This window comes from Capra hircus, chromosome 2 (genome assembly GCF_001704415.2).
Source record: "Capra hircus breed San Clemente chromosome 2, ASM170441v1, whole genome shotgun sequence".
Taxonomy (NCBI): Eukaryota; Metazoa; Chordata; class Mammalia; order Artiodactyla; family Bovidae; genus Capra; species Capra hircus.
In genome coordinates, this window is record NC_030809.1 from 126,896,231 (window position 1) to 126,910,093 (window position 13,863).

General features: G+C 38.0%; 1 protein-coding gene across 1 annotated transcript in view; it reads left to right on the forward strand.

Moving 5' to 3' along the window:
• FAM171B (family with sequence similarity 171 member B) overlaps positions 1-8,850 on the forward strand; it is an 82,612-nt gene extending 73,762 nt beyond the window's left edge. The window contains exons 7-8 of the mRNA XM_018065470.1: positions 3,919-4,042; positions 4,296-8,850. Of these exons, the coding sequence (XP_017920959.1) occupies positions 3,919-4,042; positions 4,296-5,643 (1,472 nt within the window). The 3' untranslated portion in view covers positions 5,644-8,850. The remainder of the gene's footprint in view (positions 1-3,918; positions 4,043-4,295) is intronic.

Sequence of the window (13,863 nt, forward strand, 5' to 3'; positions counted from 1 at the left end):
CCCAGTGTTCGTAGGATAAGACAGGCCCAAATGAAGATTGGCTTGACATGTGAACAGAAGGTGGGCAAAAACCAAGAGCTGTGTGCTAGGAATGGTCTTATTCATATTTTAGGAGAAATAAGTGTTTCATTTTTCCTGATTTAACTGGTATCAAATTAACATGGTATCAATCTAGCTATATACTTTGTACTTAGAAATCCTACATCTTGAGTTGTGTAAGTATCTCAAAATTCTCAAACATTGCATATCTCATCCATTAAGTCATCTTAAAAAAAGAAATACTCTTAACCAGCTATCATGTAGACTGGCTGCACCGTGGGCCGGCAACCACTCATTAGGCCTCCTGGGTGTTCGCTGGTATAAGTTGAGTTGCTTCTTGGTTTTCCCTGCTGCGCGCTCTGAGTCAGCTTTCCACCTATCAGCATCTTGTTGCTCCGGTCTTTGATCTCATTCTCCTTTAACCTGTGGACATGTGTATTTATAAAAACAAGATAGAGCAAAACTTTCAGTGTCATTTTTGTAAAGTTTAGGGAAAGTGTAAAAGCTGAATGCATATATCCCTCCTTCATCTTTAATCATGTCAGAAGTAATTCTTTTGGTTTAGCTAGTGTCTTGGCTTCCAGCTGAAAGGCAGCTGCAACCTGGCTATTTCATGCTGTTCAGGAATAGTCCTGGTGCATCCCCTGATCCAGGATACGGATAACATTTTACATTCATTTCTCAGTAGCAGTGTATCAGCTAACCTTGTTATGGCTGCCTAGTTTTTTCGAAACTATTTATATAGTTTATTTTCATTTTGCATTTGACAGCCTTCCATTTTTAAACCATGCAAGGTAATAAGACTTTGTTTCAAAAATGAAGCTAAGAGTATTTCAGTAGAAGAAATATGAGCTATTAACCATTATAATCGTGAGGAATGTTCTGTTTTTGTTTCAATGTAGTGCTTATGAGTTCATTTATCCAGAAACCAGAGGGTGATTGCTTTTGTTGTTTATGGTGCAAAATATCTTGCAGTCTTGCCAGCTGTCTGATCTTGTCCTATTCTAAATTTGCAACTATAAAATATTGATGAAAAAGAATAATGAATATTTAATACTTCAACTCAACTAAATCCAAGTTATTTCATTTCTGATAAAAATGACCACAGGAGCACTTGAGTTTTACAGAGAAATGTGGTTTCCACTAAAAATATACCATTTATGCAAGATGACTGAATTATAAAAGCTGAAATAATTTTCTAAAATAGAAGTTTTGTTTTGGCTTTTATGTTGGGAACAATTTTGTGTGAATCAGAGTACTAACAGAAATGTAGGATTATTAGATAATTTCTAGTTATGCTTTTGAAAGGTCCATATGAGAAATATGGATAACTTTAATTTGATTATAGTTCTGGCTCTGACAGTAATTAACAGGGTGAGCTTGAAATAGGTACTTACCCATCTGAGTATTAGTTTTCCTTTTTCTAAATTGCAGGAGTTGAATATGAGGATCACTCATGTCCCTAAACAGTTTAGGATGAAAATGTTACTGTACAATCAAACTGGTTTTGTGATGGGCTAGTATCTGGTGTGCTGAAGCTATAATTTGGTTAATAATATTACTAAATATGTTTTTTAAATAAATCTTAAGCCAATTTCTAGAAAAAATATTAAGTGCAAAAAATTAAAATCAATTAGTTTTTCATATATTATTATAGGTAAGTACGTAGCTGAGTATAGAATTAAAGAAGTACCATTTATTTTCAAATGTCACAATGAAAATTTATTGTAATTTTCTAACTTTCTAACCTCTCTTGGGCATGTGCATACACACTAACACACACACACATGCAGTTGTATGCTTTTCTGCTGTTGTCATACACTTAAGATTTGGGACAGATGTAACAATGTCAGCCTCTTAATTCCAAAGGTGAGTTCTGTTGGAATTCTGTGGAGTGAAAATTGCTTACCTTACTCAATTGTGAAAACATATATTCAGATATTCTTTGGAGAAGAATTTGAATTTCACCCAATTATAGTCTAACTATTTCCTCTGTTGCAGCTCTGGATCATAAATAGTTATCTACAGATAGAGTTGTTACTCTTATCTTTTTTCTTTGAAGAAATTTCATATTGTGTAATGCTGTGCTTGGTTGCCTACTCAATATGATCAACATTTTATTATCAGTTATCAGTTAAAAGAGTATTCAGTACTGGAATGCCCATTCTTCTATAATCTTGACATTTCATTTAACAACAGTGGTATAATATAGCCAGCACTTACTGAGTGCTTATCATGTGCTAAACACTGTTCTCAATGTTTTATTTAATCATTGTAACAGGTATGACAGCTGTGCAGTGAGACATAAGTGAATGAAGCTTGCCCAACACCACACAGAAAGGGTGAAGCCAGGATTCCAGTTCAGGCACTCTGGCTTCGAAGTCTGAATGCATCAACAAAACACTGCTTCTCCAAATCCTTTAATGTCACTCTACCTTGGTCAACTTAGATGATGTAGAAGTTAAAGGGTCTGAGTCTTTATGTGTCCTTAGTCTTTCCAGCGTCCTTGGTGAAGTTGAAAGCCTCATGCTGGACTTTTTCTTATGGTTGAGATGAGTGGGAAATCAGGCGTCTCATCACCCCCAATACACATTAGAATCCAGTTGATACTGATCACTAGACTTGTACACATTTCTGAGCAAAATTAAGTCCTAGTGATGCTGAAACATCACCTCAAGGTGAGTCGCGTCTGCTTTCATGCAGGATACTCAGAACCTCCACTGATCACCCCACGCTTAGTCTGCTTTTCCTGCAGTTAAGCTGATTCCAGGGGCTTCCTTGGCGGCTCCACGGTAAACAGTCTGCTTGGCAGTGGAGGAGATGCAGCTGTGATCCCGGGGTCAGGAAGATCCTCTGGAGAAGGAAATGGCAACTGGCTCAAGTATTCTTGCCTGGAGTATCCCATGGACAGAGGAGCCTGGCGGGCTACAGTCCATGGGGTTGCAAAAGAGTCAGGCATGGCTTAGCAACTGTACAAAAACAACAAAGCAATTACCACAGCATTGTATATATGTGTTCTCATAAAGAGTAATGGGTCACTGTCTTCTGCTGGGCTTAGCTTATGGGGATCATGGCGCCATGTTATTCTAGAGTCCTGTCTGAAGGAGTTACAACTTTTGATTCTTCAGGCCCCCCAATTTTTGCATTGTCATTGGTCTTTTCATCCCTGTTTACTGTAGCAAATTCTTTTTAAAGAATTTTAAAGACTTCTATCTTTGCATTTTCTTTTTAAATTGAATGCAGCTAATATCAACGCTCACTATATTCTATCTCAAAACCTCTTTGCACAAAGCTCTCATTAGAAATACTTTTTGTTCCAGCAAACAATTTGCTACCGCATAACTTCGGTCACTATTTTTACTACCTCCTGCAACAATTTCCTTACTGCTTGACTTGGAAGCCAGTGTCACATATTTTAAGTTTTGTAACAGCAGGACTTTAGCATCTTGGTCCATTTTCTGTAACATTCAGCCATCAGTAACAAATAAGCCTGCTCTCTATTTGTTGCTTTCATTTTGTGACTGTTGGGCTTGACTTGGTTCAGTTTTAAGATTTTTTTCCTCATTCCAGAACCTAGATTAAAAGAATAGCAAAACTTTAGGATATACTTTTCACTTAGTAGAAGACCTTAGCAGAGGACAGGCAATTTATACAGCCTCATTTAAGGTGCTCATATTTCACTGGGCACAGCAAATCAACTGATTAAGCCTAACGGGGGTAGGGAAAATATTTTCCATCCCCAGAGAAGCCTGCCATGGGAGGGGAACAAATTAATAGACCTGTGTACACATCTTTAATCTGCCTCACCCAGGATAGGACACAGTTGAAAGTCTGACCTAAAGTAATATATTTTCTCTTTGTTTATTTTGAACTATTTAGGGTCAGGTATGAATGGAGATTCCAAGGACATAACTGCCTACCACACAGTATTTCTTACCGCCATATTAGGAGGAACAATAGTCATTGTCATTGGGTTTTTTGCTGTACTTCTTTGTTATTGCAGGTAAGAACAATAGTAATGTGTGTGAACACAAACTGTCTAATTTTAGTGTCATGTAAATTCTATGTATTACAAAGTTTGTAGAAAGTAATGGTTTGATGTTTAAAATATAGATTAAAATAAAAACGGATATATTCTAACAGTAGCATTTTATATATACATATATTTATAAAATAAACATGAGATTTTTTTGGTTAATGAAACCTTCTAGATAAGTTCAAAACATTTTTTTTTTTTGCCTTCTCTTCTACTCTAGGGATAAGTGTGGTACTCCACAGAAAAGAGAAAGAAATACCACTAAACTTGAGGTCCTCAAGAGAGACCAGACAACTTCAACAACTCACATAAATCACATCAGTTCAGTCAAAGTTGCATTAAAAACCGAGGACAAATCACAGTTATTCAATGCCAAAAGCTCCTCATACAGCCCTCAGAAAAAGGAATCATCCAAGGTGGAAGTAGAAGAAAGAGTTTCCATGGTAAAAACTCGGGACAATTTGAAAATCTACAATGAAGAAGTTTCGTTTCTGTCAGTCAATCAAAATAATTACTCCAGAAACCCAGCACAGTCTTTGGAGCCCAATGTAGGGTCCAAACAACTTAAACATGTTAACAACAATATGTCTTCATCTCTAGGTGATACGCAAGAGGAAAAGAGGTATCTCACAGGTAAGGAAGAGGCATATGGCCATTCCCACATTCCAGAACAGATCATGCACATATACAGCCAGCCCATAGCCATCCTTCAGACATCTGACCTCTTCCCCACTCCAGAGCAGTTGCATCCTGCTAAGTCGGCTACTCTGCCAAGAAAGGGACAGTTAGTCTATGGCCAACTGATGGAGCCAGTAAATAGAGAGAACTTTACACAGACATTACCGAAAATGCCAATGCATTCTCATGCCCAGCCCCCAGATGCCAGGGAAGAGAACATCCCCCTGGAAGGTCAACAGAGTTTACCCTCCCAAACTTCAGATTGGAGCCGGTATTCAAATAGCCTCCTGGAATCTGTTTCTGTTCCTGGAACACTAAATGAAGCTGTTGTAATGACTCCCTTTTCATCGGAGCTTCAAGGAATTTCAGAACAGACCCTCCTAGAACTGTCCAAAGGAAAGCCATCCCCCCACCCCAGAGCCTGGTTTGTGTCTCTTGATGGGAAGCCGGTTGCACAGGTGAGGCACTCCTTCATAGACCTGAAAAAGGGCAAGAGAGCCCAGAGCAATGACACGAGTCTGGACTCTGGGGTGGACATGAATGAGCACCACTCAAGTAGAAAACTGGAGAGGGAGAAAACGTTCATCAAAAGCATGCATCAGCCTAAGATGCTTTACTTAGAAGACTTAGACCTGAGCAGCAGTGAGAGCGGAACCACTGTCTGCTCTCCAGAGGACCCAGCTTTAAGGCACATCCTAGATGGAGGCAGTGGGGCCATCATGGAGCACCCTGGGGAAGAGTCACCAGGAAGAAGAAGCACCGCTGAAGATTTTGAAGCCAATATATCCCCCACTAAGAAAAGGGGCAGAGCACCACCACTAGCCAAGAGAGACAGCAAAACTAACATCTGGAAGAAGCGAGAGGAACGCCCACTGATTCCCATAAACTAATACCAAGAGTGGTTGTGTCTCTGTCGTCTCGTGCTCTTTATTCTTGCTTTGTATTGTAAATTGCTGTGTGAACTTCTGAAGAAGCTGAGACTGAGCAATCTCATGGTCCCTGGACATGTCTCAAGCAGAGTAAATAGTCAAATGGTAATTCAGTAGTGAGAAAGCGACCAAGAAATGCTTTTTTCTGGCCTATGCTTTTTATTTATTTTTGGGTGATGAATTTGAAGTATCTGAGGGTGCAGAATGTAAAATAGTATCTGAAATTGTTGCTCAGTCATCAAGTTGAGCCCTGACTCTGAAGAATAACAGTGAAAAGTATACTCCTAAAGTTGCTTTCAAAAATATTGCTTCTGCTTTGATGACCCCTGTAAAACATTTAGAAACGAAACTGTATTACTCTTGTGAAATGTTACTATTATATTCTCCACTGCATATACTTGAAAATAACTGGATAAATGTTCTGGCTTGATGTTATTCTAGAGTTCAAAGGCCAAACCACATTTTCTTTCATTTTTAAACAGCATGTATATTGTATCAACCCAAAATAAATTCCATACTCACCTAAGATGGGCAAGAAGCTACTTGGTTGTTAGGGAAATGCCAGCTCTTTGGTTGTTTTTGAATAAAACTTCACAGAATAAACAGGTGTTAGTTTATCTAGAAATCTGAGAAATGAATGTTCTGATACTGAATTTTTATTTAAAAATTTCTTGCCCCCTTCCCCATCACCAAAAGGGGAAGTGAGCTTAGCTGTCAAGAAAATTTTTTACTAGTCTTTAAAAAAAAAGTCATTCCTCCCACTCCCCAATCTTTAAGGCTCACTGATACATAGAGACTGAAATCAGTTTTAAGATATTTCTTCTATTCAAAAAAGTCACTTAAACTATTAAACTTGATTTTTAAAAATCAATGAATTGAAAGTTTCTTATAAACATCCAAACTTAAAATATGTGGAGCTAAAGGAAATAAACATTTCAATTCTTTTCTGAAATGTCAACCAGAAAAAACGTGCCATTTCTCTTGAGATTCAAGAATACCTTTAGGATCCCAGGTATACATCCAGATTTTTTTGTTGCTGACATTCTAAAAAATGTTTGGGAACAACAGTTTCAATTTCACAGGAAAAGTAAAAGATTTTTATTAAATCACGTAAATGCTTTTAAGTTACATAACACTTTTTTCCAGGTTTGGAAGTAATATATTCTTTTCATCATAGCAGAGAATTAGTGTGAACACATTCAACACCCGTTTTTAATTTTAAGTGCTTTCAACTCTGAATTATCATTCATGTCCTAAAAATGAAGCTTTAATTAAAATCAACTCATCTCATTTTTCTTAAAATTTCCATAAAGGCAAATGTCTGAAGCAGCTTACCCTTTTCCTTGGGGCGGGGAGTGGGGAGGAATGAAACTAATTGCTTTATTTCTCATGCACTGCTAATTCAGATGGGAGCAACACAGAGACCCAAGGCACATAAACAAGTTGTAAGAACTAAAATTAACCACTTTAGCTTCAAACTGTAGATAGATATACAACAAAAGAAAACAGCTTTTCCCCCCAAGACAGTAGACTTCAGCCAGGTTTTTCCTGTAACCATTTCTGAAGCATATAACCTGTCAGATAACATTCCTTTCTGTATTAACCCAAAGAATTTAAAGATCTAGGTAAAAGTTTGCTATATTCTACCCCAATCCATAGAAGAGAGAAATGTTTTGGTTAATACCTGCATTTACTTTTTTGAGGGAGGGGTGATAAGGTCCAAAATTAGAGGCAGTTTCTTACTGGTTTTACACAGAAAGATGTATTTAAGGTGACATAAATGAAAATGATTTGGAAAAGGTTAAGGAGTTAGTGCTCTGCTGAAGTGCCTTTGATATAGACTTGCTTTATTAGAAGGATATGGTAACATCTTTCTTAAATGTGCATTTTCTTTCTGTTAGCCAAATTAAACAGATGTGCAGTTTTTATTAAAAATATAGACCTAGTGTTTCACGTTGGAACAATGAATTTTGCATGCCAGTAACATCTCTCTGTGTATTTAATTCTTTTTTCAGTCTAGTTTATATTGATAACATTATGTTGGAATGAAGTTAGAAACTATATAGTAATATACTGACTTTGACATTTTAAGTGTATATTTTTCCCACCCTTAAAAAATGTTCAATCTATCATCTTGGTAATGGAATACACACTTTGATATAAGGGTATGCCATTAAGGTATGCCACTCACTCATTCTTGTGTAAAGGAAATGAGAAGATGTATCCCCAAGGGCTTTTCTAGAAATACTTTTGTTGGTTTCAGAATAAAATCTTATTTTTTTATACACTGCACATTCTGTTCTCAATTGGGAAGTATAGGTAATTTATCTTTTTCTAATGATCCAAAATGTGTAACTTCTCATTTGTGAGTAGTTCACAAATTTCCTGTTAAAGAGCTGAAGCCATCTACTTTTTCTTAACCCAAGTGATAATAAACTGGGAATATTCACAACTTTCTTAAAATTTTTAAATTGAAAACCACCACAGTTTTTTGCAAATGAAAACCTTGAGAATTTTAGTCACAAATTGTTAACATTTGTGGATCCTTTGTATATACTTTGGATATAACTTAAAAGCAAAATTATCCCTCAAGGAACTGATGGATTCATTTACTAAAGCACAGCTATATGTATTTTTGAATACATATGATATTGAATTTGTAAAATCCATTTGTATGACATTTATGCAATTGTATAGGGATTACGCCCTTTTATAATACACAGTATACCACGAAGGTCACAAATGTTGAGGAATAAAAACACTGCTTTGCTTTGGCAGTCATTTTCAGATTACTTTCTGTATGTTTAAATCCTCTGGCATCAATACATAGTATAAAGTTTTGGGGATCTTTGGATCAAATGATGTCCCTCAAAACTTCCAGGAAGGTGAAGCTCAAAGTTACGTATTCATTTATAGGGAATGAGTTACTCATTTCTCCGTGTACTAGAATTGTAAAGAATTTAACTATGTTAATTTCCGTGTCAGAACTAGAGTTGACATTTTGCCCTCTGTTTCCAGGTGTTTCTATCTTTTGTATTCTCTCAGAGGGATCTCACATTTCAGTGTATTTATGCCATCACTACTATATTTACTGCTGGAAACTTAAAAATCTGATGATTTGTAAAAATGTTAAACAGTTCATTAAAGATAATAAAATCTAAAAATGTATCTGATGCATTGTTTTATTTTGGGTAAACTATGAAACATTACTTCCTAAATTGTTATTTAATCTGGTAGATGAATATTCAATTATTTTCTTGATTACACTCCCTATACTAAAATAAATATTTGAATACCCTATGTTTATATAACGAACTTGATTTCTCTTTGTATTTCATGTTCTCCAAAGTTCACATTTTGACTGTTAAAGCTGAATATAGGCAAATCATTTTCCGTTCAATGAGAAGACTTTACAAGACAATGAAAATGAAACTGTTAGTCTCTCAGTCATATCCAACTCTGTAATCCCATGAATTGCAGCCTACCACACCCCACTCCAGTACTCTGGCCTGGAAAATCCCATGGATGGAGGAGCCTGGTGGGCTGCAGTCCATGGGGTCTCGAAGAGTCGGACACGACTGAGCGACTTCCCTTTCAGTTTTCACTTTCATACATTGGAGAAGGAAATGGCAACCCACTCCAGTGTTCTTGCCTGGAGAATCCCAGGGACAGGGAGCCTGGTGGGCTGCCGTCTATGGGCAGAGTCGGACACGACTGAAGTGACTTAGCAGCAGCAGCAGCAGGAGCAGACTCCTCTTTCCATGGGATTCTCCAGACAAGAATACCGGAGTGGGCAGCCATTCCTTTCTCCAGGGGATCTTCCTGAATTACAGATTGAACCCTGGTCTCCTGTACTGCAGGCAGATTCTTTACCATCTGAGCCACCAGGGAAGCCCAGAAAATATGACAAATATTTTGGGAGTCACAGTTTTTATATTCTGAGTAAGAAACAATAGAGTACACCCTCCCATATCCCCTGTTTAAAAAAAAAAATTCTTTTAGCTTTAAACCTAAGACTAATGATAACACTAAGGCTGTTTGCTCAGTTAATTGAACAGTGCTTAGGTTCATGTATTGGGTTGGCCAAAAAGTTCATTTGGGTCTTTCCAGATCATAGAAAAAAACAAGAGGATTCCAGAAGAACATCTACATTAGCTTCATTGACTAGGCTAAAACCTTTGACTATGTGGATCACAACAAACTATAGAAAATTCTTAAAGAGATGAGAGTATCAGACCACCTTACCTGCCTCCTGAGAAATCTATATGCAGGACAAAAAGCACCAGTTAGAACTGGACATGGAACAATGGACTGGTTCAGCATTGGGGAAAGTGTACATCAAGGCTGTATATCATCATCCTCTTATTTAATTTAAATGCAGAGTTCAGTCGCTCAGTCATCTCCGACTCTTTGTGACCCCATGAATCGCACCACGCCAGGCCAGGCCAGGCCTCCCTGTCCATCACCAACTCCTGGAGTTCAGTCAGACTCCCATCCATCAAGTCAGTGATGCTATCCAGCCATCTCATCCTCTGTCATCCCCTTCTCCTCCTGCCCCCAATCCCTCCCGGCATCAGAGTCTTTTCCAATGAGTCAACTCTTCGCATGAGGTGGCCAAAGTACTGGAGTTTCAGCTTCAGCATCATTCCCTCCAAAGAAATCCCAGGGCTGATCTTCAGAATGGATTGGTTGGATCTCCTTTCAGTCCAAGGAACTCTCAAGAGGCTTCTCCAACATCACAGTTTAAAAGCATCAATTCTTCGGCGCTCAGCCTTCTTCACAGTCCAACACTCACATCCATACATGACCACTGGAAAAACCATAGCCTTGACTAGATGGACCTTTGTTGGCAAAGTAGTATCTCTGCTTTTCACTATCCTATCTAGGTTGGTCATAACTTTTCTTCCAAGGAGTAAGCATCTTTTAATTTCATGGCTGCAGTCACCATCTACAGTGATTTTGGAGCCCCCAAAAATAAAGTCTGACACTGTTTCCACTGTTTCCCCATCTATTTCCCATGAAGTGATGGGACCAGATGCCATGATCTTAGTTTTCTGAATGTTGAGCTTTAAGCCAACTTATTCACTCTCCACTTTCACTTTCATCAAGAGGCTTTTTAGTTCCTTTTCACTTTTTGGCATAAGGGTGGTGTCATCTGCATGTCTGAGGTTACTGATATTTCTCCTGGCAGTCTTGATTCCAGCTTGTGCTTCCTCCAGCCCAGCGTTTCTCATGATGTATTCTGCATAGAAGTTAAATAAGCAGGGTGACAATATACAGCCTTGACGTACTCCTTTTCCTATTTGGAACCAGTCTGTTGTTCCACGTCCAGTTCTAACTGTTGCTTCCTGACCTGCATTTAGGTTTCTCAAGAGGCAGGTCAGGTGGTCTGATATTCCCATCTCTTTCAGAATTTTCCACAGTTTATTGTGATCCACACAGTCAAAGGCTTTGGCATAGTCACAATAAAGCAGAAATAGATGTTTTTCTGAAACTCTCTTGCTTTTTCCATGCAAAGTACATCATGTGAAATGCTGGGCTGGATGAAGCTCAAGCTGGAATCGAGATTACAAGGAGAAATATCAACAACCTCACATGTGGCAGAAAGTAAAGAGGAACTAAAGAGCCTCTTGGTGAGGGTAAAAGAGTGAAAAATCTGGCTTGAAAGTCAACATTCAGAAAACTAAAATCATGGCATCCAGTTCCATCACTTCGTGGCAAATAGATGGGGAGAAAAGTGGAAGCAGTCACAGATTTTTTTCTTCGGGCTCCAAAATCACTGCAGATGGTGACTGAAGCCATGAAATTAAAAGAGACTTGCACCTTAGAAGAAAAGCTATGACTAACCTAGACAGCATATTAAAAAGCAGAGACATTACTTTGTCGAAAAAGTCCCTCTAGTCAAAGCTATGTTTTTTCCAATAGTCATGTATGGATGTGAGAGTTGGACCATAAGGCTGCGTGCTGAAGAATTGACACTTTTGAATTGTGGTGTTGGAGAAGACTCTTGAGAGTCCCTTGGACAGCAAAGAGATCAAACCTAAAGGAAGTCAGTTAAGGAGTCAATCCTAAAGGAAATCAACCCTGAATATTCATTGGAAGGACTTGATGCTTAAATACCATTGACCACCCGATACGAAGAGCTGACTCATTAGAAAAGACCCTGATGCTGGGAAAGATTGAGGGCAGGAGGAGAAGGGGACAACAGAGGATGAGATCATTAGATGGCATCATCGACTCAATGAGTCTGAGCAAACTCCGGGAGACGGTGAAGGACAGGGAAACCTGGCGTGCTGCAGTCCATGGGGTCGCAAAAAGTTGGACACGACTGAGCAACCGAATAACAACAAAACCTGACTTCCATGATTTTAGGCATTTTGTACAACTTATATAAATAAATATGGTACCAGAAATAACTTTGGTCAATTCTAATGGGAATTGTACTCTGAACCCTCTCACAAATGCAATGGCTATTATAACCCTCAACACTGGAGTTGAAATAGACACTTCAGTTTGGACCCCTCCCAAGGGCAAGCCAGGCCATAGCCACCTTTGTCAGGGCCTGGTCCCCATCTAGGAGAGTATGGAGTCTTAACAGAAATGATGCAGCCCCTGGAAGAGTCATGCAAAACTCAAACTCACATGGAATTGGTTGTAATAGAAAATAAGATTTCATAAATCATAATGAGAAATTTAGCTGCCAAAGAGATTGACGTTCACATTCTCAAGGGAAATTAATGTGTAGGCACTATAGGAAAGGAAAGGGATGGAGTTAGGAGGTATTTGACAGCTCATCAGGGATCCTTCTGGAGAAGGCAATGACACCCCACTCCAGTACTCTTGCCTGGAGGATCCCATGGGTGGAGGAGCCTGGTGGGCTGCAGTCCATGGGGTCGCTGGGAGTTGGGCATGACTGAGTGACTTCACTTTCACTTTTCACTTTCATGCATTGGAGAAGGAAACGGCAACCCACTCCTGTATTCTTGCCTGGAGAGTCCCAGGGACAGAGGAGCCTGGTGGGCTGCCGTCTATGGGGTCACACAGAGTCGGACACGCCTGAAGTGACTTAGCAGCAGAAGCAGCAGCAGGGATCCTTCAACTACATGCTGGAAAAATGTTAAACTATATGGCAGTGCTTCTTTATCTACACTTCATAAAATCACCCTTTAGCTTTCTTTTTATAGATGGATTTCTTTATCCTAATATATATGCAGTGAAACAGCTTAATTCCAACAGTAAGCTCTCTAAACCAATTGTGGGGTTAATTTCTTTTGTCTTTGGTTTTGATGTTATCTCTATCAAAATAAATATTTTTCCTTTGACTTGTTTTCTTTTTCCCTTTATTTTGAGCCTCTGTTTAATTTGGAACTGTGGACCTGGAACTGGACTCTGTCCAGTGAGTTTACTTTTTTTTGATAAAAGCATTCTCAGTTTGACTAGAGAAAAACTGATTTCTAGACAATCACAATTTATAATGTTAAGTACCAAAAAGTTAGTATTAATAAAACCAATTATAAATGATGGAGAAACTATCATTAGATACACATGGAAAGTTTCTTAGGGGAAAAGTAACTATTCTCTTTCTAAGATAGCTAAGCTTAAAGATCACATTTTAAAATTATCTGCGGTGTTTATCAAAACATTGTAATACAATTTTTCTCCACATTGCTATAGTAGATGACTATCTGTCTATTTCTGTTGGGAAAGTTTACATGTTGAGAAGTAAATGGTATTTTTTAAACCTTTGGTGGCAAAATCTTTCTTGATTGCACCCTATATTTCCTGTTTTTCAAACCTACATTTGCTATGGTTGTAAATATTCTACAGTCCTGTAGGGATATTCAAATTTCCCACATGATTTAGTCTTTATTTTTCCTTCTTATGTTCTTCTGGTTGACTAGAAGTTTCATAATTCATATATTTACTAGTTCTAACCCCTGTGGACCTTATTAAAATACTAGACTAACTCCAGACAGTTTGATTCAAAACAAACCAGATAATTACATTCCCAGGAGTCTCTGGGCTTATTATATTTGAACATCTTAGTTACGAACATTTCCTAAATACTGTAATGAAAGGTAGAATTGTAGCTATTAAACAATGTACATTGCATATCAAAATAATTTTTATTTATATATCCCAGTCTGAAAATATATATATTTATATATTTTTTATTTATAT